We start from the raw sequence: 27,132 nt of genomic DNA on the forward strand, positions 1-27,132 counted from the left end.
GAGTTGCACAAAGTATTTTTGGTTTTATTTAGAATGGACAAGTTTCTCTGCAATTTCGCATGAAATAATCCAAATTCTAAAATTCCTTTATAATCTTACTTTCCAAACTAGCCTTTATGACGAAAATCCTGATTGCAAATACCCACTTTTATATGAAGCCAAACACAAAAAGATAACTTTTTGCAAGAAAAACACAAAAGAAAGGAGAAAAACATGAAGAGAAATTCTGTTAAATACGAAAAATGGGAAAAAGAAAAGGATGCCCAAATATGAAAAAGACTTGCCTTTTTCTATTCCAAATTCTCTTCCCCCATCTGTTCTTCTCCACAGTCCACACTGTTCACCTCTTCTGCCCCCTCCCTTCGATCCCCAAATCCAGAATTGACCAACCCAAATCAGCGCCCCGCATGGAGTGGACGGCCCCGAAGCCTGCCGCCTCCCCCTCCTCGCCGCCCCTCCTCTGGGACTGGGGCGGCGCTGCTGACGCCGCGGCCTCAGGCTCCTCCGGCGAGGCGCCAGCGAGGCGCGGCGGGAAGGAGCGGGATGGGAAGCGTGCCAAGGGCGAGGAGGGTGGAGGAGGGGAGGTGAGGTGCCAGGTCGAAGGGTGCGGGGTGGAGCTCGGCGCCGCCAAGGAGTACCACCGGAAGCACCGCGTCTGCGAGGCCCACACCAAATGCCCCCGCGTCGTCGTCGCCGGCCAGGAGCGCCGCTTCTGCCAGCAGTGCAGCCGGTGGGTTCGGTCGCCGGACTCGTGTTCTTGCTTTCGGTTGCTCGCCGGAGCCCTGCTTTGGCCTTCGGTTGCTCTGATTGGCCTCTGCGAACCTGCAATCTTGCGCCTTTCTGCGGATGCTTTCCGCAAAGCTGCCTGTTTGCATCTTCTTTGATTACTCTCTGCAAGGATGCGCCGCGCTATTATGCTATATGCGTGATTGGTCGATTAATTTGCGCAAGCTTGTGTTTTTAATTGTTCACTGTTCGTCCTTCGATTAAAGCTTGCTGCTTTAGTTTTGTGACTATGCTTGTGCTTGTACGGCGTGTAAGACTGCCTGCGCGGTTCTGGTACGGAGCTGCGTTTTTCCTGATCTGGGAAGGAAAGATGCTGCCTTTCCGCTATTAGTACTGTTGTACGTGTGGAGAATCGTACGCATGGGTAAAATGGCTGTGCAATGCTTGTTTCCACTTTCCAGTTTTGGTATGGCTCTTGTTATATTTGTTTACTTTTGGGATGGGCTTTGTTGTGGGCGGTGCCTACTCTGATTCAATTACTGTATGCAGATTGCGGAGATATCTTCTATATGCACTTACAGATGGTGATTAGCCATAGGGTGTTTAGTTTTTTTGCTGATTGCTTGGGTTTTGGTAATCCAGGTTCCATGCACTGTCCGAGTTTGATCAGAAGAAGAGGAGCTGCCGGAGACGTCTGTCTGATCACAATGCCCGCCGGCGGAAGCCTCAGCCAGATGCGTTCGCCTTTGCCTCTGCAAGGCTGCCTTCATCATTATTTGGTAAGTTGTTCATATCTTAATTGGGTGGACAAATAAATATTATTCTATGTGGAAAAAGGAGAATTGTTGATGACTGGCTCTTAAGATTCATACTTTCATCTACTTGATAGTAAAGCGTGGAAATAGATGAGTAAAGTTTGTTGTATAAGATAAGAAAAGCTTACAGATAAATGACAGCCTTTCCATTCTTGTACGCCTGATAATAACCTATGTGTTGGGTTTCTTAATGGAATCGAATATGAAGTTATGAAGTATGCATGACAGTTGAGAGACTCATAAGTCATAATGCATATATATCTTGTATTATGCGACATATTGGATGATCAGGTTTCACTTGTATTATTCTCCTTCTCACTCATTTTTTATAATATTAGATGTTCTTATCCTTAAATGTATGTGCCACTGCAGATGATAGGCGGCAAATAAGTTTTGTCTGGAATAAAGCTTCTCTTAGCCATGTAAGACCTTTCACATCATCTCCATGGGACAGCTCATCTGACTTCAAGCTCCCACATGCGAAGGAAATAAGAGAGCTATCAACAAAAGTTGGGACAATCACTGGACAAGTTCATTTGGATAACTCTCATTTGTCCAATGCCATTCCAACACTTTGCCATGACAAAGATGAGCTGTTTCCAATGAAAGGTTTGATTTACCAAACTTTATTCTTAACTGTTCCGGAAGCGTTTTCACCAACTAAGAAGCTACTATTTGCTTTGTTAAGTGGTTCGCCACATTTGTTTACAATCTCTGGCCTCTCTGTTCTGGAAAGTGGGACCTTCTTAGATCTTGGACAATTGACACATAGAAAGGAACCTTCTGTGTTTTGGCCATACCCCCGGGAAGGTGATTATTAGTACATGACTACTGTTGATTTCCGTGTACAAGTTTGTACACTTCAAATATGTTTGTAGTTTCACATAGTATTTAGCCTACCTTTGCTAGAATGTATGGTGGAACAAATTACACAGAACCCGTTGCCATTACCCTTCATACTGAGCTCTTGGGTGTGAATTGTAGGATCCAGGATTCATTTATCTTGTCATTTTGAGAGAGAGAAAAAGATTCATTTATCTGTAAATGTTACTCCCAGAAAAAGAACATATTACAAGGACTGAACACTTGATTGCATTAGATTTAAGGAAAATAGAATACTACTGGGACTCATATCATTGTTGATGGTGAATTTGTGTCAGGGAAAGAGTTTTTTTTTATATATATCAATATCCTATTTGGTAATATTTTTGGTTTATCGAGTTGTAAGTATCCTAGGTGATTGAAGTTCTTGATCACTATTGACATAAACTAGCTCTTGTTTTGCCTATTCCGAATGTATAAACTTCATTCTGCTTGCAACATATGACATAAGAGACAACAGATCTTTCATTGGAACAACTTGCACCTACATTTTTCTGGGATTCTTGGGTTTAGTGTAACAATTTGGAGCATCAGGGATAGCAATCCTAATTGTTATACCACAAATTTGATGCGACATTTATATCTAAGCATCATATAAAACTATATAAGATAGTGTTGTTGTGGTTATATGTAATACATGTAAATCTTTTGGACTGAAAAACGGCTCCTTTCCGCCAAAATGATGGTGGGAGCAACATTTACAGCAATATGCAGAAATCAACCTACATCACATGGGATGTCCGTTCTCCAAGCTCTTAAACACTGAAGAGCTAGTTATAGATTACAAAACATACTGCACCACAACTGTTTGTCAATATCTGCTCAATTTCCATGCTAGTTCGACAACCCATTTGATTTCATTTGCCATCCCAGATACGTATGTGCTTGGGTGTTCTTTGCTGTTCCGATTTCAATGGGAGAATAACATGGTTTGAACGATTGGTTTTGCAGGTCCGGACACATCTATTACTGCTTCAAAATTTGATGGAGCACAGGATCTTCAGCGTGCTCTCTCTCTTCTGTCATCTGGCTCTTGTGGATTGCCTGATCCTGTACAGCAAGCATCTCGTCTTATCCAGTTCACTGGTGCCAGTGAGAACAGCGGTGACTTTCATTCATCACATGGAGGGAACTCTGCTCCAGCCTCATGCGCTGATGAACAGCATATAGCACCTCAGTCTCAGCTAGTTCGTTTTACCATGGATGCCAATAGCTATGGCTATGAGTCCACTTTCTTCGGTGTGAACCAGATAAATTAAGGCATGAAAGGCACACACCTCTTTATCATTTGGATAAATAGCCACGATGATGGCCTTGGGCTTATGCAAGAACCACTTATATCAACTACCAGAGTGCAAATCTCTCTGTTAATGTTATCTACATATTTATTCGCCATCCCTGAACTAAGTTGAACTTAGCGTAGGCCAGCGTGTGTTGACTATGCAGTTCCAGCCTGTGATTGATCCATTTTTTCTGTTCTTTTTTTCCCTTTGATGTGCCTACTATGAAACTTTGAAGTGTGATATTGTTATTTTACACTTGTACGACCTACTGGATCTCTTTGAAACTGTCCTTGATGAATCTGGACATGTATTTTTTGTGTGTATAGTTGTTACTACTCCAAAGTTTTTTTCTTTTTAAGAAAATGCTTGTTGCTGCTTCAATAGTGGCAGGATTAAAATGGTACTAGTACTTAGCTCCTGCCATAGATTTTTGTTTTTTTCCCTCCCTGACACGGCATATCGGCATTGCACTTGTACCTTCAACGGCCATGCTGTGCAGGCAGAAGAGAAAAGCCTTTCTGACTAATCCTCCATTTCAATTATATTTGCTGTGTAGAACGTGCATTCACATACCGAATTCATGTGATTGATTTCATCGAAGAACAATTAAGTAAAGAAAGCAAGCTTGTCTCCTAAAGCAAACAAATCAAACAGCTACTTGGTCTCAGGAAAAGAAAATCAAACATCTGCTTGGGCATGGATGCAGAACCTGGTCACCATCACAATTGTCTCCATACAAGTCTGCCTGACGCATGAGTATGTGGCTAAAATCCCATGTCTTGCGTGCAAGCAGCCAGACATGCCACCACACAGCTTGGCATGTTCTGGTTTCCAAATATAAACACCACCAGCCCAGTTGCTCAGATGTCAAATTTTCTCCATGGCTGGCATATACTGCACACAAATATCGACCAAGTCCATGCATTTGACTAGGCAACAGATAGTGAAGCATACACAAGATGGATAACCAAACGAAAGTCATATCAATCTGAATTCTGGAGTTCAGAAATAGCAATAGAGTCTTGAACGTAGGTTGACACCAACGGAGGGCGTCTAAACACAACGGACAAACTTGTGCACAGTGGTGGACCCAAAACAAAAATCATCGGTGTCCTACTTGTTGAGCTAAGGATGTTATATGAACCTGGTACATACGATGAATCACTAGAAAACAAAAAATTATGTGCACCCTCCACCTATAAGGTGGGTCCGCCTGTGCTTGTGCGAGTACAAGAACAAGCAGATGTTATTAACATGAAAGCTCCATTAGATCTTGTTAACATACAAGGCAACATCATCTATACTTTCGGTAGAGACTACTTCAGCTGTGCAACTTACACAAGATAGAATACAACACAGAAGCTCAAATCCTAGGGACTTCTGCAGACCCCTAGCACCGATACGGTGAATACATTGAGATTGGCTCTTTCTCCTTTCTTCCCTCCTTTCTCCTCTTACCCCATTTGTGGTCATCTACCCGCTTCCACTTCAGTCGGTGGTCATGGGCTCAGACATACAGCAGCGGAAGCGCGCTTTACGGACATTGCTCACAATCTCCATCTCAGCACTCTCAAGCATGGAGACGATCTCAGCAAATGGTGGACGAACTTCAGGGTTCGCATCCCAACAACGAGTCATGATGTGGCTTAGAGCAGGCAGGCAATATTGAGGGATTACCGGACGAGCACCCTTATTTACAACAGCAAAAGCTGCCTGAACAGCCGTCATGTTTGTAAAGGGAAGCATGCCGGTTATAAGCTCCCACAAGACAATGCCAAAACTATAAACATCAACTTTATGGTCATAGGGCCTGTGCTGGATCATTTCCCTGAAAAGAAAAAAGGGCCAAACACTAGCTCATCTACTACACATAGTATAATGCTGAACTGTTGTTGAGAGAACACAAATTACACAAGCAACTAGCTACTAGTGTATCAATAGCAAGTCAAACACTTGTCTCCCTTGTTACCATGTAAGTGAAGGCAATTTGAAGTATATATGCAAAAAGGGAACATCTTTCTGCTATTATTGTTGCTGGTATAGTCACCCACTCACCCTACCCCGTTGTGGAGAAAATAGGTGCGGCCTCAGCAATATTTCAGTTTGAACTAAGATCGATACATACTCTATAGAGCCAAAAGATTGAATTTGTGGCACACCGGACCTACTTCATTGATAAGCATGTAGGTCAATCCCACTAACGTGATTTGATTGATTTGACATGCAATAGAAAACTGCTAATCAAATGAAAAATCTGGACAGTGTTGCATAATTGATAGCTTTATTATAGAGTTCAAGTAATCCAAGAAGACTAATATGCAGCATGTACAGTTAAGTACTTGAGCTTCCAATAAATTATGAAAAGTTGGCATGTACAGTCAGAATATCCAAGTAAACTGTGAGAAAAGAAACTCAGATTCCTGCATGTCAGAAGTTGTAAGTGCAACTATTTAAAGTAACAGATTATTGACCTATGCGACAACTATATACAGTGAAGGCCTGGCAACTTATGAGCCATATAAGAACTGCATATGGAAATAAATTAAATGCCAAACATTATAGATACAAAGATATCAAGAAATTTGTAAACAGGAAAACCATCAGTAAGGGGAGTTTTGTAACTTACGGTGCCATCCAGCGGTAGGTTCCTGTCTCTGGTGTCATCCCTTCAGTTTTCACCTCGATACGAGCAACTCCAAAGTCAGCAATCTTAATGGACTTGTCTGCCGCAATTAGAAGATTATCTGACTTCAAATCTCTGTGGATAAATCCCAAGGCATGCACATAAGCCATTCCCCGGGCTACATCCAACGCCTGTTTGACAGCCAACCTCAAAGGCACTGACTTGTTCTGCCTTCTCGCCAGGAACTGCCGGACTGAGCCACCTTTTGCATACTCTGTAACAATGCACCAAACAATTGATTTCCTGCATGCCCCTATAAACCTTACAATATTCGGGTGACTCAGCCTAGACAACATCATAACTTCTTGCACAAATTGTTGTTCCATCAAATGTGCTCTTTCCGGGTCATTCTCTGGCTTCTCCAGCAGCTTAATGGCGACATCTTCTCCACTATATGTTCCCCTGTACAGCTTCCCAAAGGCTCCTTGAGCAAAAGGACCCCCCATGTCCAACTTCCCCAAATCAATATTCCACTGCTCGTAACTACTTAGTATCTCAGTCGGATGATTTGGGTCCATCAAAACCCGAGCCAACGCATCCTCATTTAGGGTGTGTGCAGCCACACGGTTCGGGCGGAAGACACTATTGCCAACTGAATAGCTTGTAGTTGGGGCATCACGGAGGCCTGGATGCTTAAGTATGACTGTGCGAGACTCGTTCGATCCCACACTGCTGTTGTCCACTGACATGGCAACAGAACCACCGGCGCAATTGGCCAGGTTGAGCCCGTCAGCGCTGTCCACAGACATGTGGGAGCCCTCCCAAATTTTGTGGTAATAGGGCATGCTGTAGAAGCCATTGATCTCATTGTCTTGCATCCTGTTGCCGACGCCACCTCCTACTATACCGCGAAACCTCTCCCCCTCGGCCATGTCAAAGATCCCAACGCTAATAGTGGAGCTGCTGCAGATTGCCCATCCTCAAGGCGAGAAATGCCCTCTTCTGCTCCCTCGCCAGCTCTACAACAAGATAAATTTTTGAAATGAGCTGGCAACCAATCAACATATAATTCCAGCTTAAACTGCAGTAATTACTTCTTTCTGCAGCCAAGAAACCCGTGAATTTTCCATAAAAATAGATTGATTCAACGTCTCTACTAAAAATAAGAACTTTCCTCGTTTGCGGGACTGAAACCTATATTTACACCCAAGATTTAAGCCTTTCCTCCTGAAAACATGACGCTTTCCCCAAACCCTCCCTTAGTCCCTGCTCGCTCCTCCGAGGGCGGACTCGGCGTGAGGCATGGGCGTTCAGCTGAACCCCCAAAATTGTTGCAAAATAAACCGCACACGCACCTCAATTGGGTGCTAAGAAACCCTATGGCGTCAACTAACATCGATCTTGCGCGCGCGCTGGGCGAACGGGTTGGATTGGTAGCGCACCACGCAGCACACAATCCGCAGCAAATTGGATGACGAAGGACAGAAAGATTTGGGCTTGATCGAGAACAAACAAAGACCGGCTCCTAAAACAGGGCAACCCATCCAGAGCAAGCAAAGATTACTTACCGACAAAGAGAAGGAACCAATCCACGCGCACCGATGGATCTCCACCGCACTAGACCGAGAGACCAGCGGCGGAGCGCTGGGGATCCGGCAGGGAAGAGAGACAGAGGGAGGAGAGGGACCGGCGGCCTCGTGGTCGGCTGAGCTGCTGCGTTGGTAGAGGGAGGTAGTCAAGCTCTGTGACTTCTTAGGGGCGACGCGAGTGGCAGGACGCTTCGGACGCTTGCTTGCACCCACGCCGCGCCGATGGCTTGCCTAGCCACTTTTCTGTGCGATTATCACAAATAAAACAGCATTACATTATTTAGTTTTATAGTATATATATATATATATCTATTTTACTTTAAAAATATACAAAATTACTTACGAGTTTAAACCAATTTGCTTTTTAAAATTTTGCTTCTAACAAAATTGTTCACAAATTATTTTTTTATTAAAAATATGTTATAACTAGATCTAATATTGTCTTTGAATGGGCCTAATTTGTTCAAAAAATTATTAAAAATCCTATCGGAATTGACTTAACACATTTCTTAAATTGCTAACCAATCCATTCTAAGAGTTTGTTTATTTTAGCTGTAGATTTTGAAATGCAGCTCGTATATTATGGATGGTAAAAAACTAGATTATAAAAAGCTTTTAGATTGTGAATTTAAAAAACTTTGATGGCCAGTTTGGTAAAATAGACTTTTACAATCTGTAAAAAGATGGTGAAAACTAGCTTCTTGAATTCCCATAATCTAATAAACGGATTGTAAAAAGCTATGGCAAAAAATTATATATTTGTTTCAGTTTTGGATTGTAAAAGCTAAAGCCACGATCCAAAGTCAAAACAAACAGTCCATAATTTGCTTATGCTTTTTCACAAAATTACTTACATAACTGTATTTAATAGGCAGACAAATAAAAAGATATTTTATCAAATTCTTTCTCTATTTTTTTTGCCACGTATTCAAGTTGATCACAGATAAATGTTGTAGGTCTATATGTAAAAAAGTCCAAAAGTATAATAAAATATTCATGTTCAGATTTTTTTCACTAAAAATATGTATGTATACCATAAGTCTAAAGCATATACGTGCAGTTTTTAGATATGATAAAATAAATCATATTATTGCTTAACAGTGGTCATATTGCCTACCTGCGTAAACCAGCACCGCAAAGAAGATTAAAATTAAGTATTCGAATATTGAATCCTTCCTTGCAAAATTCTTATCTGCAATGGCGCTCCTCCCTCTAAAATTGCACAATAAGACTCGACAATCCAGCAAAAATTAGCACAAATACCAAATATTTGGTAAATAATCGGGAAAAACCCATATTAATCGAACAAAACCGTGCCACAATCGAATAAAAAATCTAGGAAAATTGTACCGCCGTTGAACCAAATAAAATTTAGGGTGAAATTCTGCATTAGATGATGTGAAACTTACATAGGGAGAAGCTAATTGAAACATGTAGCCAGATATTGAAGTAGGTATTGCGAGCGCGCGGAGGAACCAAACCCTAGGCAGAGGTGAAGAAGAACTCTATGGACTTGTTTGTTCTTGGTGTTTTTTTATTTATTTCTTTATAGAGACGGAAGAGCAAAGGTGAGGGTGTGAAAGAGGAGAGGAGGAAGCAATCGCCGTGGTTTTTGTTGCACTTCCCATTTTATCCTTGATTTGCACAATTTATGGCTTACTTGGTATTCTCTCCTAAGCTAACAAACGAAATTCATTCATTCAATATGGAAGATATTCTATCATGGTGCATTAACTACTTGAGAGAAGGGAATGTTATAGTGAGAAGGTGATCGAAAATTTTCTAAGAAATATATCTGTATAATATGATATGAAAACAGTACTGAAGAACTACCATCACTATCTTAATAAGATTATAAAAGAATAATCAGGTTAATTAAATTGGTGGCATTATATTTTTCATCATTTAAAAATTTACTGTTATACTTTATTAAATCGGTCTAATATCATTATAATTTTATATTCCTTCGAAACTTGCTATTTTATACGCTTCGAACTCTTAGGTCCAACTGCAGGCTGCCGTAGTTTCGTATGTACCAAAATGCCCCTTCCTGTTCATCCGTTCCATTTTTGTGCTCGTAGGCGCAGAACAAGCCGGCCGAACCCGCTCCATGTTCATCTTCTTCCTCTCCGGCGACATGCAGCACCATGGCCGCTCCGTCCCCATCCACCAGGTGCTCCACCTCCTCGACATACTGCGTCACCCCGTGTCCCAAGATCACAGGAGCAAAACCCCTAAAGTAATTTGTGCATGCACGCAGTGTAGCGCTGCCGCCGAGCCACCTTCTTCTTCGCGGCCGGCAAGGAGCTCCGCCGCGGCTACGTGAGGAACTCCGCCGTCTCTTCACATTTCTTCTTCTTGTCTCGCCTTGGGCATCTGCATACCCCCAGTAACCCTTCCCCTCAATCAATTTCAGGGAAGCAAGTCGGAGTACCGCTTCCCTCGTCGCCTCCGTCCGCTGCCGCCGGCCACCGTCGACCGACCTCCGTGGTGAGGCGTTTCCTCCATAACCTTGCACTTCTAGCACCCCGTAGCCACTGTAGCTCGTGCGCCCACTAGACCGTCGCCTCCGGCTCCGGCCGAGCCCCGCCGCGCCGCCGCTGGAGCCCCCGCAAGTGGACAGCCCACTAGGCTAGCTCCCACGCCTCCAAACCTCGACCAATGTGCTCCCCTAGTCACACTGATGCTCGAGCGCCTCTCGCCTTGGCTTCCCCGGGCCCTGCCGCGCCGCCGCTGCGAGAACCCAAGCGCTGCCGTTGCCATTGGCGCCACCGCACACGTATCCAGCCGCCTCCTTTCAATTCCCTCAGCCCGAAGCAGCGTGGCCTCACCCCGAGCCTTTTCCGCGCAGCTCCGCCGCCGCCCGTTCTGCGCACTGCCGCCGGCGAGCTCGGGATAAGCCGCCATGGCGACTCCCCTGCTCCGAACCACGGATGAACAGGGGGTATTTTGGGACAAACTGAACTCCGGCAGTTTGCAGGTAGGGCTAAAAGCTCTGAGACGTATAAAATGGCAAGTTTCATATGTAAATAAAATTATAATAACATTAGACCGATTTAGTGAAGTATAATGATAAATTTATAAACAATGAAAAGTATAATGACATCAATATAATTAATAAAAAATTAGAGGTACTATGTTAATTTGCGATGGAACTATTCCGAAGTAAAAAATGAAAAAAAGAAAGCAACTACAATAAAGCAGCTTCACCCATATTTTTTAGTTGTTTCAATAGAAAATAAGTGTTGCATAAATTAAGGTAGTAATATTTGCCAGAAAAAAAGAAGATAAGATGTAGGGTCAAATCATAACATCAACCTCTACAAGCTTTACCACCGCGGTACACCATCTTTCACATGGTTACTCACCACAAAGATGGAAAAGAAACTCTAATATAAACTAGAGACAAACAAGAGGAATCTAATGTGATCACCAATTGTAAATGAAACAATATAAACCGCAATCTAAATCCCGATATATGTGACTGTAAGGTGAAGAAAGTTGAGGGAATGAGCAAAGAGCAGGAGAGCAACCCAAAAGAGGTGTTTTCTACTTAAGGGATGCCAGGCTGCCTTTCATGTTCATCTATATATGCATGTTTTCTTAATTACTATAAGATAAGCATTTCGCCTAGAAAAAGGACTTCAAATTAAAGCCTTAATGTTGTGCTTTTGTTGACCGGTAAATCGTCTATTTTCCGTAGCGGCAGTACGATCCTTCTAGAAAAAAAACATGATTTTTTAAAGGAAAATAAGAAAATCCCTGACGCCACGGATTTAAGTGGCAGGCATAGGGAGAACAGCCGTAGTTCGAATGGTCAGCTGCTCTGGTGTGGGCGCTGCCACCCGGTTTTGATTCCCAGGATCGAACTTAGGGCCTTAGGTTATTTTCAGTAACTATTTTAAATTTTCATCCTAAAAATATTATTATAATATTCCCTATCACTATTATAGTATTCTTTATTTTTTCATCTTCAACAGCTACCCTATTTCCTATCTTTCACTCCTCTTTTTCTCTCTCCAGCCCCACTGACAACCACTGCAAACAGTACTGCTACAGTGTAGCACTGGATTCTGCAAATTTACTTTCACTGCTGGAGATGATCTTACTAGCGGGTTTATTCCTTATTTGCTCTCAGGATAGATCTCGAGGGCATCATAGGATACATATGTGTGCGTTTAAATAAGATGTGTGTGCTTGTACATTGAGGGTTTATAGCCCTCCACTGTGTTTTTAGCGTGTGATTAGAATATACACGCATATATGTATATTTATAGGGGTGTGAATATAGTGTGTATTTTTATTGTATCCTAGGTAAAAAAAAAATGGCAGACATCGGACGGTTGAGGTGCGCGTGAGCTGGTTTCATGTGTTGTTCATAGTTAGTCGGGGCAGTCGGCCAGGTCAGTCAACAAAGTGTTTGGTTGGTATGTTCACAAGATCCTAAGTAGGTCTTTGTAAGGACCTTTGACAGAGCTAGGGGTGTTTCGAGTATGCTGGATATCTCAAAAAATCATATATGCCACCGGTGAGTAGTTTAATATAAGATATATATATTTATATAGTATTATTCTAATTGCATATTATCAGTTATGTTATTATGTTTGTGCACATCTACTGCTCATTTTCTCGCTTGGTCGTTGTCAGGGATGGTAGTAATTCTCACGATATACAGTGACGGATCCTAAATGGAGAATTAGAGAGGCTCAACTTCTTTTTTTCTTATCTCCCTTCTTGTTTTTCTCTTTTTTTTTCTTCTTCTCTTCTCTTCATCTTCCTCTTCTATACCTAAAAGAGTAAATTTCGTAAAACTACATATGCTTTTATAAAATTATCATAAAACTATATATTTAAGTAATAGTTTCATAAAACTACAGATTTAATGTTGATTTTATCATAAAACTATAGATCTTTAGCAAAATTATCGTAAAACTACAAATTTAACCTTAATTTTATCACAAAACTACATATTCTAGATGAATTATTCCCAGCCCTGTTACCATGATGATCGGATCCTGCTTGTAGTCTTATAGTAGCTGTCAGCTTATGAAACTATAAATACTTTGACAAAATTATCATAAATCGCAAAATTACATATTTAAACAATAGTTTCACAAAACTACAAATAAGCCCCATTTGCACTCACATAAACTTTCGTACGGTCCGATTCATGAGCCGGCAGCTGTTGTGAGACTATAAACGGGATCGAGTCGTTATGTAACAAGATTAGAAATAACTACTCTAGAATCTGTAGTTTTATGATAAAATCGACGCTAAATCTATAGTTTTGTAAAATTATTGTTTAAATTTATAGTTTTATGATAAAATTAATATTAAATTTATAGTTTTGTAAAATTATTACTAGAGTCTATAATTGTATGATAATTTTATTAAAATATTTATAGTTTTACGAAATTTACTCGGCCAAAAATTATGGGGGTAGGGGGGGGGGGGTTGGAGGCTCTCAGCAGCACTGGTTTGCTCGTCCGTTCGTCGGGCTGGACACAGCGGCCGTGACATGGTCGTCGTTGACAGCTACGTGCGTAGGACGAGTGACTACCACCATCAGAACGGTAGGGCAGGCAAACTTGTTTGGCCGGCCGGCGCGACGTTCACTTGCTTCTTTGGAGCCGAGCCACTGTCTCGTCCAATGCCTGCGGCGGCTGCCATGGAGGCCGGGAGCCCGTGCCGTCCGGACGGCAGAACAAACGCAATGGAAGAGAAGAACCGGCCGGAGCAGCGGCCAGCGAGTGGAGAAGAGAAGAACCGGCCCGCGCGACCGGGCCGTGCGTCGGTGGAACGGGCTGGCGGTTGGCGGGCCTCGTTTGCCGCGGTCGCAGGCGGGGCCACCCACAGGCAAGGCCTCGAGCCCTCGAGTCGACTGGACTCCCCTCGTCACTCAGGGAGCCACGCCCCGACGGCAAGGGACCGCACGGCGCCCGGCTGCGGCCGCAGCCGGGTGCGTGCTGAACTGCTGTGCCACGCCACTCACACTCGGCGACAAACCATAACAGTGACCGCACTCACTCGAGTCTCCAGCTCCCTCCCCGCTTCCCGCCTGTCGCTTGCCTGGCCGCCGCCCTCGACCTCACCGTCCCCAACCCCAACCCTCTGCCCCCCGCCCCGCCCCATGGATCCCGACGCCGCCGACCTGCCGTGCGTCATCCAGGCGCTCCCAGCCCACTCCCCATCCGCCAACACCCTCCCGCCCCCACCCCTAGTCCAGGCCCTCCCGGCCCTCCACTCCCCCGCCAAAGACCCGCCATTCGCATCCGCCGCCACCCCCGCCTCCTCCTCCCGGCCGCCCATGCGCCGCCCCCCGCCGTCCCTGCCTCCGCCTGCCCCGTCCCCACCGAGCCCGCGCCGCACCCGCTCGGGCGGCGCGCCCGAGTGGACGGCCGCCGAGACGCTCGCGCTCGTCGCCGAGGTCGCGGCCGTCGACGACGGCTGGTCCCGCTCCGTCTCCGCGTTCCAGAAGTGGGCCATGGTCGCCGAGAACCTCGCCGCCTCCGAGACCTTCGCCTCGGGCCCCACGCGGCGGAGTGAGCGGGGGAATAAGAGGGCGGCCGGTGAGTGCAGGCGGCGTTGGGAGGCACTGGCGGCGGAGTACGGGGCGGTGCGGCGGTGGGAGGTGCGCACGGGCGGGAGGTACTGGGAGATGGGCGCGGCCGCGCGGAGAAAGGCCGGGCTCCCGGCGGAGTTCGACGCCGAGGTGTACGGGGCCATGGACGCACTCATACGGGTCGAGGAGGCGTTGCTTGCGGATGCAGCTGGCGGTGTCGGGGGAGGGGAGGATGTGGAGGGCTTGGTTGGTAGCGGCGGCGGCGTTGAGGTCAGAGAAGAGGACGGGGGTGAGGTTGAAGTTGCAGAAGACGAGGTCCAGGAGGATGAATCAGCGCAGGAGGAGGAGCAAGAGGAGGAAGAAGAAGGCGAGGATGGGGAGGAAATGCAGGCGGATGTTGCCAATGCTGATGCATCGAATGACTTGGGTAAGTGGGCATTGTCACTCTTTTCGCTTTGCATGTTCCGATCCGGTAGTCGTGTGCTTATTATCACGATAATTTGGTGATGCTTGATGGTTATGCAGTCTGGTTGTGAACATATGCCACATTATTAGATTATGCAAATCCACAATAATGTGTCGTTGCAAGGATGCAAATGTGAATATGAATCCTGGAGAAAGGAGGATATGAAACAGAAGGATAAGGGAGACTTTTGTGCTGCATTTGCTATGCGGTGTCCGAATATAGTTTGGTTCTCCCAGCTGTAGGCTCCAGAGTTTGGTGATTTATTGGTGGGATTTGACGGCAGGCTAATATTTCAATACCAATGTTAGGCAATAAACATAAGGTGACATAACTTCAGAGAACACATTTCTTTGTACTTGTTATCGAGGGAATGAGGAGGCTCGTGCTCTGATCCATTATGGTACTCGATTACAATAGCTTTTTTCTGCCTTGCCAGTTGTCATGTTCACTTCATAGTTGTTCTTCAGTCTTAGCTCGGGCCATAGATCCTGGATTATCCTTATAGCTTCTTGATCTGCTATAGGTTTTTCAAATTTTCATGTAGGTGAAATATCTAGGGAAACCAGCAAAATGTTGAGGAACCTTGAAAACCAGTGATGAAAGTTTTCAAAAATTCTAGAAATTATCAGATGTAGGGAGGGTGTGTTCTATACCTGAGCAGCATCCAAGTTCAAATTCAACTACATTGGCAAGAGATGATAACTTTACCACCTGTTTTTTTTTCACGGATTTTCAACATTTAGCTGGTTTTCACTAGATTCGCTACCCCTCATGTCATTGTCTTGCGGTCTATACAGTCATGAAGCAATTTTCTGTAGTCAGCTCATAATTTTGCCTGAAGAATGATGTTGTTTCAATGCCATGATGAGGTGATTGCTAACTGAAAATGGTCTGTCTGATAAAAAAAGACGATTTATGGTTTGTGAAGTTGTAATTGACTAGGCATCCCCCCAAAAAGAAGTTGTATTGGACTACTTATTTCTAGCTTACAGTGCTGGAATTATTCATATTGCATTCAAAACTGTCAAATTTTAAGGATCTTCATGAAACTTTTTGGCCTGTATTTGAAGAAATTTTTAGCATATAAATATCATTTCATATTCAGACAACAAGGTATCAACTAATGAAGAATAATATCGATTTGCCATTTTCTCATGAAATAATATGTACCAAAATTTAGCACCAACATTAGTGGCAAATGAACATCAACCATCAAGCAAGACAGTAATGCCTTGTTTGCATTATGCACAATGGTGTTAGACAGATAATCTGCTTCAAGACCTGCTTTTACTGATCCTGATATCGAGTATATGTTGCAATGAGCCAATGCTCAAACAAGTTGGCTAAATTTGCAATTCTGGTTCGTACCTTGTACCACAGGTTTGTGTTCATGTTACTTTTGTCTTATCATATTTTGCTGCTGCCTTACTTTCTTCATAATCTGTTTGTGTAGAAGGCCGTGAGATGGGAACAAATAGTGAACCCGAGAAAAGGCAAAACAATGCATGGGAGCTGGCCAACAAGCTACATGAGAACGCGCAGCATATCCATACCATACTGCAAGAAGAAGCCAATGAAGATGCTGGCCAGAACCATGTTCCTTGTGGTTCGATGTCACCTGATGCCATGGAGACCTCCCGCCAAAAAGGCGACGATCTCATCAAATCGCTTGGCGGTCTTGTGAGCTACTTGAACCAATTCACCGAGCTGATAATGGAAAATGGGTTCGAGAGTGTTGCCGCTATGACCTGATGTAAGCGAAGCAGGTTTCCTTTGAGAAGGATTTGATCATGCTGCTGCTTAATAGTAGGTTCTCTATCTCCTCCACCTTTGTCTCTTGTAAATACGAGGGCACTGTAAGACGCAGACGCAACTAATCGACCGATGTAGGTTTGTAGCAGACACTAATTGCTGCGTGCACTGGCATCTCTATTGCTCACGCACGGCTTCATGACCTTGATGTATGTTTTGAGCCATTGGCAAGATCAGATGCTCACACCTGTTATCTGGGGTTCCTTTCGACTTCGCCCCTGAAGCTCAGATGGTGATTAATCATATTCGTGTGATATCATGATCTTATCAGATGCATCGACGCGATGCGATGCTAGTAGGAGAGTAATATCGAGCATGATGTCAGGCCTTCATCAAGTGCCAATCTTTCGATATCCACACAAGAATGTTGGCAGGTGTTTTGGGAGTCCTGGCAGCTGCACAAGGTTTTCGCTGCCATAGCTCAAATTTAGCAAACAACCTCCACGAATGACACAGAAACTGCAGCAACAGACGTCGCAGTTGGCAGTGTCTTGTCCCGCCTATTCTTAGAGCCCCCGGCGTCGCGACCCCTCACCGCATTTCCTCCCCGCCACCTCCTCCCTCCCCTCCATTTTTTCACCCATGCACATGCGCCGAAACGTGTAGCCTCGCCCAGCCCTCGCCCTCCTCCCACGACGACGCGTACGTGCGTGCAGCGCGCGGTCACAGCCTCTCCGACGAGGCGTCAACCGCAACCACCGCGCGCGTGAACGACCGGCCGTCCGAGGACTTGATCCCGCCCGTGCGCGTCCGCATGGCGCGGCCGCGGCCGACCGGCCACCTCCGCCTCGCCAGTATCGTCGTCGTCGCCGTCCTCTTGTCGCCGCAAGGGCTTTGTCCCGTGACGCCCGCCGCAGCCCAGGAGTCGGGCGGCACGGAGGCCGACGTGCTGATCGCGTTCCGGGACACGCTGCACGGGTCGGACGGCGCGCCGCCGGGCCCGCTGCGGAGCTGGGGTACCCCGGGCCCTTGCCGGAGCAACACCTCGTCGTGGTACGGTGTGTCGTGCCACGGCAACGGCACCGTGCAGGGGCTGCAGCTGGAGCGGCTCGGCCTGGCGGGCGCGGCCCCGGACCTGGGCGCGCTCGGCGTGCTCCCGGGCCTGCGCGCTCTCAGCCTCTCCGACAACTCGCTCACCGGCGCGTTCCCCAACGTGTCCGCGCTCGCCGTGCTCAAGATGCTCTACCTGTCGCGAAACCGGCTGTCCGGCGTCATCCCGGACGGCACGTTCGGGCCCATGCGCGGCCTCCGGAAGCTGCACCTCACCGGCAATGACTTCTCCGGGCCAGTGCCCGGATCCATCACGTCGCCGCGGCTCCTGGAGCTGTCGCTCGCGAACAACCGCTTTGACGGCCCGCTGCCGGATTTCTCGCAGCCCGAGCTGAGGTTCGTCGACGTCTCCAACAACAACCTCTCCGGCCCGATCCCCGAAGGCCTCAGCCGCTTCAACTCGAGCATGTTCGCAGGTAGCCCATCGATCCAAATGCTAAAATGGATTAATGCATGATTCGCATCATCAATTTTCCTTGAATGAAAATGGGATGAAACTCGAGAACGTTCTTGATCAATGGCAAAAGCTGTTCATGATCTGCAGGCAACAAGTTCCTCTGTGGCAAACCACTGGACGTCGCCTGTGATAACTCGGGGTTGCCGCGCTCCGGCATGTCGACCATAATGATCATCGCCATCGTGCTCATCATCCTCGGCGTGCTCCTCTGCGCTGCGGGCGTCGCCACGGGCGTCCTCGGCCGCCGGCGCACGCCGAGGCGTGCGGTGGCCGAGACGCTCGGCAGCGGCGACCAGACGCCTTCCAACCCCAAGCTCCAGACGCCGCCGGCCGTCAACATCGACCAGGCCGCCTGTGCTGGCCAGCCTCGCGCCGGTGCCGCGGCAGCAGCAGGGGGCGCCGCCGCGGCGAAGCGCCCCCGCCGCGACGAGCACGGGCGGCTGGTGTTCATCCAGGAGGGCCGCACCCGGTTCGAGATCGAGGACCTGCTCCGGGCGTCGGCCGAGGTGCTGGGCAGCGGCAACTTCGGGTCTTCGTACAAGGCGACGCTCTGCGATGGGCAGGCGGTGGTGGTGAAGCGGTTCAAGGACATGAACGGCGTCGGGCGGGAGGACTTCTCGGAGCACATGCGCCGCCTCGGCCGCCTCGCGCACCCCAACCTCCTCCCCCTTGTCGCCTACCTCTACAAGAAGGAGGAGAAGCTCCTCGTCACCGACTACAAAATCAATGGCAGCCTCGCCCAGGTTCTCCATGGTAAACAACAATTAAAAAAGAAATCAAAATCTGTTCTTGCATATCAGTAATTACCGAGTAGAAAGAGAGAAATGATCGACTAATCGATGTGTTTTAAATTTAATTAGGTAACCGCGGATCGATCTTGGACTGGGGAAAGCGCCTGCGGATCATCAAGGGGGCGGCGCGGGGGCTGGCGCACCTGTACGACGAGCTGCCAATGCTGACGGTGCCGCACGGGCACCTCAAATCGTCGAACGTGCTGCTCGACGGCGCGTTCGAGGCGGTACTGGCGGACTACGCGCTGGTGCCTGTGGTGACGGCGCAGGCCGCGGCGCAGGTGATGGTGGCGTACGAGGCGCCCGAGTGCATCGCGGCGCAGGGGAAGCCGTCCAAGAAGAGCGACGTGTGGAGCCTGGGGATCCTCATCCTCGAGGTGCTCACCGGCAAGTTCCCGGCGAACTACCTCCGGCAGGGGCGGCAGGGCACCGACCTCGCCGGGTGGGTGCACTCGGTCGTCACGGAGGAGCGAACCGACGAGGTGTTCGACAAGGATATCACGGGGGCCAGGGGCGCCGAGGCCGACATGGTGAAGCTGCTCCAGGTCGGCCTGGGATGCTGCGAGGCCGACGTCGACCGGAGGTGGGACCTCAAGACGGTCATCGCGCGCATCGACGAGATCCGGGAGCCCGAGCCCGCCGACGGCGACTCGTCGTTGTCCTTGGCGAGCGACGGCGAGCACCGGTCCTAATCACATCATGATCATGTACACCCGCGTAATTAACCAAGCAAATCCCACTGATCGATCAGCGTCTTGCATGCATGTACGAGGTGCAACCTAATCGAGACGAGGATTTACGTGGCGGGAACATGCATGGGTGGATATATTATTGGATCCTGAACTTAATTTGGACGCGTTGATCGACCGATCGATTTGATGAACAAATGCGTTTGAGATGGGATAGGTCATGGTAATACGGTTTCTGATATGATCCATGGGGAATTTCGATCGTGTAAATTGGTTTAGCTTAATTTGTCAAAGAAAAAATGGGTGCTAGTGTGTGAGGTATACTCTTAATTCCTTTTTCTTATTTTCTACCTTTTATTCGTACAAATCGTTACTTGTTATATTGGAAAATGTTGTTAGATTATAATAGTGTGTATATTTTTGTTGTACAACCGCTGAGGTATTCTTTTCTTATGCCAGCGTGAATTTCATTTGCCGCGTCATGCCTTCGAAAAAAACATGTTTATACGTCCCTTATTTTTGTTGTACACAAGTTAAATTTTAACCCGTTACATTACATATCAATATCGAACCCCTGAGGCAAAAAAAAAAAAAAAAATAAAATCCCCAAGTCATAAGGTTTTAGAAGGAAAAAAGGTACCTTAGCCAATTCATACCCACGATTGCACGAGTTCGATCGGTACCACGAACAACATGAGTCTTTACTGCCTGTCCATACCTGTTGGGAGTTTGGATGCCAAACAAGAACAACATTGCAAAAAAAATATAATCTTTTCTAACGGTTAGTTTTAGTCGTATGTATATATTTTCATCATGTGATTCATGTAAATTTATGATCCTACGACCTGTCATCATTCGTGGAACAATAATCATTTAGGACGATCATAGGGATTGGAGACATGGTTAAGATTTCGGTTTCACTTGAGCCCATACTTGGATGATGGGATGAGCGATAGTGGCGTGGTGCGGCAAGTTGATGCTGAGACAGTGCCAAATTCTTGACTGGAGGAGGGAGGTGGCGGTGGCGGTGGTGTTGTTAGCGGCTAGGGAACCCTGGTCTCTAATAGCCACAGAGGGTGGTGGGATGGGCCAAGCAGGTGAGGAAGTTGATGTGGTTGGGAGGGAGGGGGTGCCGCGGTAGAATAGAGAGAACTAGAATGGTTACATAAAGATCAAGTGGCGAGAGAAGTATCTGAAAAACAAAATATTTTTTAGTTATTTGAGGGATATCTTTTCACTATCATATCATATTATAGTATATATTTATACTAATTAGAGGTTTCTACTGTAGCTTTATGGTGATCCTTGTATGAGAAATGCTAAAGAAAAAAAAGAAAATCTCACAAAAAAGCAAAACATTTGGTCGTTGATTTTGTGAGTCCTAATAGATCTACTGTTGATATAAATTGATTTGAATATACTCTCTCTTAGTTGTGTATTCTTTAAACCCAGAAACAAAGCAATCTAGATTCTGCTAGGTTCTAACATGCATGTATCGTACGTAGACTCACAGATGAATTCACATTCAATAGGCCGATAGAGGTCCTACACGGTAAGGATCACAATTAATTAAGGAAACCTTCATTTGGGAATACCAATCAATACAGGGCTATTTGCATCTCGGGCTATACTTTTTTTATGACACAACTGCACCAAGCTAAAGCAATTTTGGCGGTAAGAAAGGTTTGAGATTCTGACCAGAATCAATGGAACTCTTGCCAAACGGTATTTTTGGCAAGTGATTCAAATTCGAAATAGGAGAAATATTTCCCTTTTTTATACTGTGAGGGGTAACGGGTAAAAGATAGTTTCTCCCATTTTTTAATCAATTATCATTTATAACGGTCATTCTCTCTCAAGAATTAGAATCCATATAACTAGCCAAACGATTATACAAAGTGATTCTGATTCACTATAGAAACATTTCCACGGAAAAAACTGAAACCGAAACTGTTGGAGGATTAACTCCTGTCGCAAGGATCCCGAGAGACTCCTTTTTAGAGATTTGGCCGGGGGATGATCCTGAATAAGTTCGTCGGAGAAATAAATGAGAATGAATGCAACGGCCGGTGGTGGGGGGCGATGACCTAGTGCAAGAAGAAGTAAATGCACCGGAGTTTAGACAGGTTTGGGCCGCACGGGGGCGTAATACCCTACTCCTGTATGGATGCAATAACTGTCCTGAGGAAGTCCCTCAAGGATGTTGCTGGTTACAAGAATATTGGCCTAACTAAGAGCTTGAGGCTCCTTATTCTTCGGTTGGAACTGTACTCAACCTAGCTCACAGTGTCTCTCGTTCTTCCTTGTTGACGTTGTGCCTTGTGCGTTGTGTTGTTCTGCGTATCCTCTGGCTCTGGATCTATCTCTTCGATTGCTTCTCTTGCTTCTGTGCTGCCGGCTATTTTAAGTATCCGCCGATCGAGACATGCCCCGAATGGGAAGGAGGGGGCACAAGTTCCAAGACGCCACGACTGGGAAAGACGTCATCATTTTTTCGGGGTGAAGTGACTGGGGGTGGAAAATATGTCGCACGCCCGGTCACCTATCACCATAAACGCCCTGGCAACGGGCGCCGTGGAGAGGGCCCACCGGGCAGCCGCAGAGCAACCCGGCGTGCCCGCCCTGTCTTGTTCCTCTGCCACAGCAGGGCGGCAGACGGAACGCCTTGATCCTCGCGATGTTATCCCGAGGCAAGCTGGATGGCACGGGATGAGACTCGTGCAATTAATGGCCCCACGCCTCTCTGCCAAAACATGGCAGGAACTGACGCTGCGGCGGGAGCAGTTGGATGTGTCAGGCCACGCACGCTCATTAAATGTGGCCTCGGACCTCTGACTGGTGGACACCTCATCGGTGGGCCCCTCGGGTGCCTTTCTGGGTCGTCGGGGCACCGAGTGCTCGGGGGTACTGTTCACCTCCCCGAGCACTCTTGCATGGACCTTCGGGGAACCGAGTGCTCGGGGGCCGCCACGTGCAACCCCGAGCACTATCTCCCGAGCACTTTTTGTGCGGATCCTCGGGGAACCGAGTGCTCGGGGGCTGCTGCTCGCAGCCCCGAGCACTCTCTCCTGAAACTCAGCTCTTCTAATCATCGGGGGACTAGGGTGCTCGGGGGTGACCGGGCACCGGCCCGAGCACTTTCTTCCCGGTACTTAGACTCCGTGGATCATCGGGGAACTGGGGTGCCCGGGGACCACTGACTATGGCCCCGAGCACCTTCTCCCGGGACTTGAGCTTTTCTCATCCTTCAGTAGAGACCTCGCGGGATGGTGTCATGTGGCGGATGGCTGGCCGGGCCTCGGGACTCAGGGACCTCCGGTTCCTGATACACCGACAGAAACATTTATGAGAGGACCAAGAACCCTACCAAATGGGCCCCTAATATGACACTTTATATGCCAAAAATGAAATCTTTTTCTTTGTGAAAACTAATAATTGAATGATCAACAATAACCTTTTTCTTCTTTTTGGCTTTATCGGTCTTCTTCTTGGAGTTGCGCTTCTTGGTCGCTGATTCTTCTTTTTGGCTTTATCGTTCTTCTTCTTAGACTTGTGCTTCTCAGTCACCTTGGAAGTCTCGGGTTCCAAGCTAGGCTGAGGATCTTTTTCCCCTTGTCAAGTGAACAACTCCACTCAACTGCTTTGATCGATATGGCGTAGCAGTCGCCCATCTCGAACAACTCCTTTACACTCTGAGATGGTCGCATGGCTATTTCCTTGGTTAGCCTTCTGTTTCAGACTCTTTATCGGAAAGCTCGGATTTCCGAGGAATTAGTGATCTCAGGAATTATATTTCTAATATTATTGAATCTATATTTGCCCCTACTTAAATATATCCTAATCGATACAGTAAACTTATTATTCACCTTAACTCTATCAATAATTGATAGACAATAGAGTCATGTACTCCTCATCTTAATTTTCGTGCCCAAATCCAAGTGGACTTATATTTAGGATAAGAAAGAGTATAAAATAAAATAGCCGTATTAGTTAAGTCTTCTTATTTTAAGGTTGAAAACTTATACACCGTCACTTAATTTGTTCATGATTCTACTTTAACTACGATCATTGCTATACACACGCAACCACACATTTGTGCAGGTCGACGTCATGCCCCTTGTCTGGTCGACAGGGAAAAGGAAGGTCCTTGATGGTTGGTTCACGGTGACCTGCGTCACAGGAAACCTTTCTCAACCATAATAGACCTTGAAGTGTATTGGACATGCACGATATGGCCGTCATATTAATTTGTTAGGTGTGCCGGCCATGAGAAGATCTTGATAGGCGACGACCGATGCTTTGTTAAAGTTAAAAAGGGCCCCATTGTATCGTCAAGTAACACTATTTTCTATCCTAATTTAGGAGTCTGCTACTGTAAAGTGTAAATGGAGGATGTGCCACTCTAGATTCTACACACTATTGAAAATGAAAATATGTATCTATACTTCTATAACATAGACAAGTTATGTTATATCCGAACGGATCTTCATCATACATCTTATACAATCAAACGGTCCACAATCAAAGTTGATGCACTGTCTCCTCCCCTCTTAATTGTTTGAAAATTTCTAATCAATTTGGAAACTTGTAATATTAGACGCTATCAATATTAAAAAGTATTAATACACCATTACTTCCTTTCATATATATGGGTGCTAGACTGGATTATTAATTAAGTTTATGGCACTGGTGTTGCCACATAAAAATGGCACACTCCTAAAATCTAACCGAAAGTCCCTCAAGGTAGTAACCATCCATAAAATCTGTGAGCAATAGCTAGCGGTAGCTACATATTCAACTTCATCAATAGACTCGGCAACGCTAGACTACTTGCGAGAAAACCAACACACAAGAGAAGTACTCAAAAAATAACATGAACCAGAAGTACTCTTCCTGTTAGTTCTACACTCAGCAAAATCCGTATCGAAAAAACCTTGAAGAGAAAGTAAAGAGGAAGCAAAAAATCAGAGTCTATACTCGAGAGTGTGCTTGAGATACCTTAGAGTGTGTTTTACCGCTTGGCGGTGAGATATCCTCGGTGAAGCTTGGAAGCGCGTGCAGAGGCATACGACAAAGTAGATGTCTGGTCTTGTCGCCGTCAAGTACAGGAGGGAACCAATCATACTCCTAAACTCCCACTGATCCACCTCTTTGCCACCTTCATTCGGATCAAGCACAATCGAGGTAGTCATTGGTGTCGCTAAGGGCTTCGCGTTGCTCATATCGAACTTCTTCAACAGCTTCTTGGTGTACTTCGTCTGGTGGACGAACATATCATGCTTGCATTGCTTGATTTGAAGTCAAAAGAAGAAGTTGAGTTCGCTCATCATCGACATCTCAAACGCATTACTCATAGTTTCTGCAAATTTGACCACAAGTGCATGAGAAGAGCCAAAAAAATGATATCATTCACGTAAATCTGAACAAGTAGAAAATCTTTGACATGCCTGAGAGTGAATAAAGTTTTATCAACCAATCCCATAACATACCCATGCTCTAACAAGAAAAACCTAAGCTTATCATACCAAACCCTAGGTAATTGCTTAAGCCCATACAAAATTTTCTGAAGCTTGTATACTCTATGTGGGTATTTGGTGTGTTCAAAGCCTGGGGGTTGCTTGACATAGACCTATTCCTGTATGAAACCATTTAGGAACGCACTCTTGACATCTATTTGATACAGCTTGAAATCCTGTGATGCCGCAAAAGCAAGATGGATCCTAATGGCTTCTAGCCTAGCTACCGGTGTAAATGTCTCTCTAAAGTCTATCCCCTCTATTTAAGTGAAATCCTGAGCCACAAGTCTAGCCTTGTTTCTCACTACAGACCTATTCTCTCCCTGTTTATTTTTGAAAATATATTTTGTACCTATGGTGTGAACATTGAGAGGTGGCTCTATAAGGACCCAAACTTGATTTCTCACAAAGTTTTTAACTTCATGCATGGTATTGACCTAATTTGAATTAGATAAAGCATGTCCAATATCATGGGACTCAAAAGAAATAACGAATACATAATCAGTAAAATTAGCATGAGAAGTGGATTTGGGTCTAGTTACCCTCTCATCAAGATCTCCGATCATTATGTGTGGGAGATATCGCCGCTGAATGTGTTGAGGGGCATCATGTCGTGAGACAACCTCCCCCTCAAACACAGCTGGTGTTGGCTTAAGAGCAGCTGAAGTAGATGTAGAGGCTGCAGGACCCTCTGTTGGAGTAGAAGCAGCAATCAGCTCTGGAGCAGGTGCGGTCGAGGGAAGTAGTATATCATCATCGTCATCACTAAGAGCTGGAAGGTCACTATCTACAAATATGCTCTCGCTCATCTCCTGATCTCCTACACACTCAAAGGCAGAACTAGGACAAAGGGTTGTTTCATCAAAAGTCACATCACATGATTCTATGATGGTGTTAGTGTCATGATTATAAACCTTGTAAGCATGACTATAAAGAGAATACCCAAGAAAATACTATCGAAAGAACGCGCCTCGAACTTTTTGAGATTGCCATGCTTTAGGATAAAACACCGATAACCGAAAACTCTCAAATGTGAAACCTTTGGCTTCCTCCTAAAGCGTAACTCATAAGAAATCAAATTCAAGATCGAGCGTAAGAAAATCTGATTTGAGATGTACCACGATGTGCTAATGGCATCAGCCCAAAACTTACTAGGAGTCCTATGCTCATCGAGCATCTCCTAACCATCTCCATTAAAGTCTTATTCTTTCTTTCAACCACGTCATTCTGCTGAGAAATGCATGGGGCAGAAGATTGATGCTCAATACCATATTCAAGGTAGAAAGTATTAAAGAGATAGTTCTTTAACTCTGTGTTATTATCACTATGAATTGTTTTCAATGTACCTGTGAGTTATTTAAACAATCTCAAAGCTAAGCTCTGAATGTATGAGAACACTTCATCCTTACTTATAAGAAAGAAGACTCAAGAGTAACGAGAGTAATAATCAATAATAATAAGTACGTACTACTTCCCACTCACCGAACGAACCCAAAAAGGACCAAAGTGTCCATATAGAGAAGTTCTCTTGGCCGTTCAGTCATCACCAAATTGACTGGTGAGTGAGGAGTGGCAACCATCTTGCCATATCGACAAGGAGCACAAATAAGGTTCTTCTCAAACTTGAGCTTGGCAATCCTCGGATCAAACCTAGAACACTCAAAGGAGTAAACAAATCAAAACTCATATGTCCTAGACTCATATACCACATCCAAAGCTCAGAAGAATGTTGAGCAAGTAAACATAGAGAAGAACTAGAAAACTTAGAAAAATCGACTCCAAAAACTCTTCCAACTCAAGAAATTTTGCAAATCAAAGCGCTAGAAGAATCAAAAACTCGAGAAGTATTACGCTTAAAGCACACTTCCAAA

At 45.7% G+C, this 27,132-nt stretch overlaps 4 protein-coding genes across 6 annotated transcripts; 3 read left to right on the plus strand and 1 right to left on the minus strand.

The window, feature by feature from the left end:
• Nucleotides 1-252: 252 nt before the first annotated feature.
• On the plus strand, nucleotides 253-4,029 carry LOC133918454 (squamosa promoter-binding-like protein 4). 2 transcript variants are annotated; one of them, XR_009909765.1, is made up of 5 exons: nucleotides 253-730; nucleotides 1,369-1,505; nucleotides 1,914-2,150; nucleotides 2,230-2,351; nucleotides 3,375-3,510. XR_009909765.1 is itself a non-coding variant. In XM_062362338.1 (4 exons), exons 1-4 carry the CDS (start codon nucleotides 270-272, stop codon nucleotides 3,680-3,682), a joined length of 1,143 nt encoding a protein of 380 aa, XP_062218322.1. In that variant the 5' UTR covers nucleotides 257-269; the 3' UTR covers nucleotides 3,683-4,029. The 2 variants fall into 2 exon arrangements, 1 of the variants encoding a protein (XP_062218322.1); XM_062362338.1 differs by lacking the exon at nucleotides 2,230-2,351 and having other exon boundaries at nucleotides 257-730; nucleotides 3,375-4,029.
• A 905-nt stretch (nucleotides 4,030-4,934) lies between these two features.
• On the minus strand, nucleotides 4,935-8,140 carry LOC133918456 (serine/threonine-protein kinase STY13-like). The gene is made up of 3 exons (XM_062362339.1): nucleotides 7,898-8,140; nucleotides 6,333-7,348; nucleotides 4,935-5,534 (listed from the first exon to the last, which is right to left on the minus strand). Exons 2-3 carry the CDS (start codon nucleotides 7,259-7,261, stop codon nucleotides 5,195-5,197), a joined length of 1,269 nt encoding a protein of 422 aa, XP_062218323.1. The 5' UTR covers nucleotides 7,262-7,348; nucleotides 7,898-8,140; the 3' UTR covers nucleotides 4,935-5,194.
• A 5,278-nt stretch (nucleotides 8,141-13,418) lies between these two features.
• LOC133918457 (uncharacterized) lies at nucleotides 13,419-16,965 on the plus strand. 2 transcript variants are annotated; one of them, XM_062362340.1, is made up of 2 exons: nucleotides 13,419-14,907; nucleotides 16,400-16,965. In XM_062362340.1, the coding sequence occupies exons 1-2, from the start codon at nucleotides 13,437-13,439 to the stop codon at nucleotides 16,696-16,698; spliced, it is 1,770 nt and encodes a 589-aa protein (XP_062218324.1). In that variant the 5' UTR covers nucleotides 13,419-13,436; the 3' UTR covers nucleotides 16,699-16,965. The 2 variants fall into 2 exon arrangements, with proteins under 2 accessions (XP_062218324.1, XP_062218325.1); XM_062362341.1 differs by having other exon boundaries at nucleotides 16,403-16,965.
• A 159-nt stretch (nucleotides 16,966-17,124) lies between these two features.
• LOC133918458 (pollen receptor-like kinase 4) lies at nucleotides 17,125-20,118 on the plus strand. Its single transcript, XM_062362342.1, has 3 exons — nucleotides 17,125-18,224; nucleotides 18,353-19,018; nucleotides 19,126-20,118. The coding sequence occupies exons 1-3, from the start codon at nucleotides 17,513-17,515 to the stop codon at nucleotides 19,746-19,748; spliced, it is 2,001 nt and encodes a 666-aa protein (XP_062218326.1). The 5' UTR covers nucleotides 17,125-17,512; the 3' UTR covers nucleotides 19,749-20,118.
• Nucleotides 20,119-27,132: the final 7,014 nt, after the last annotated feature.

This window comes from Phragmites australis, chromosome 5 (genome assembly GCF_958298935.1).
Source record: "Phragmites australis chromosome 5, lpPhrAust1.1, whole genome shotgun sequence".
Taxonomy (NCBI): Eukaryota; Viridiplantae; Streptophyta; class Magnoliopsida; order Poales; family Poaceae; genus Phragmites; species Phragmites australis.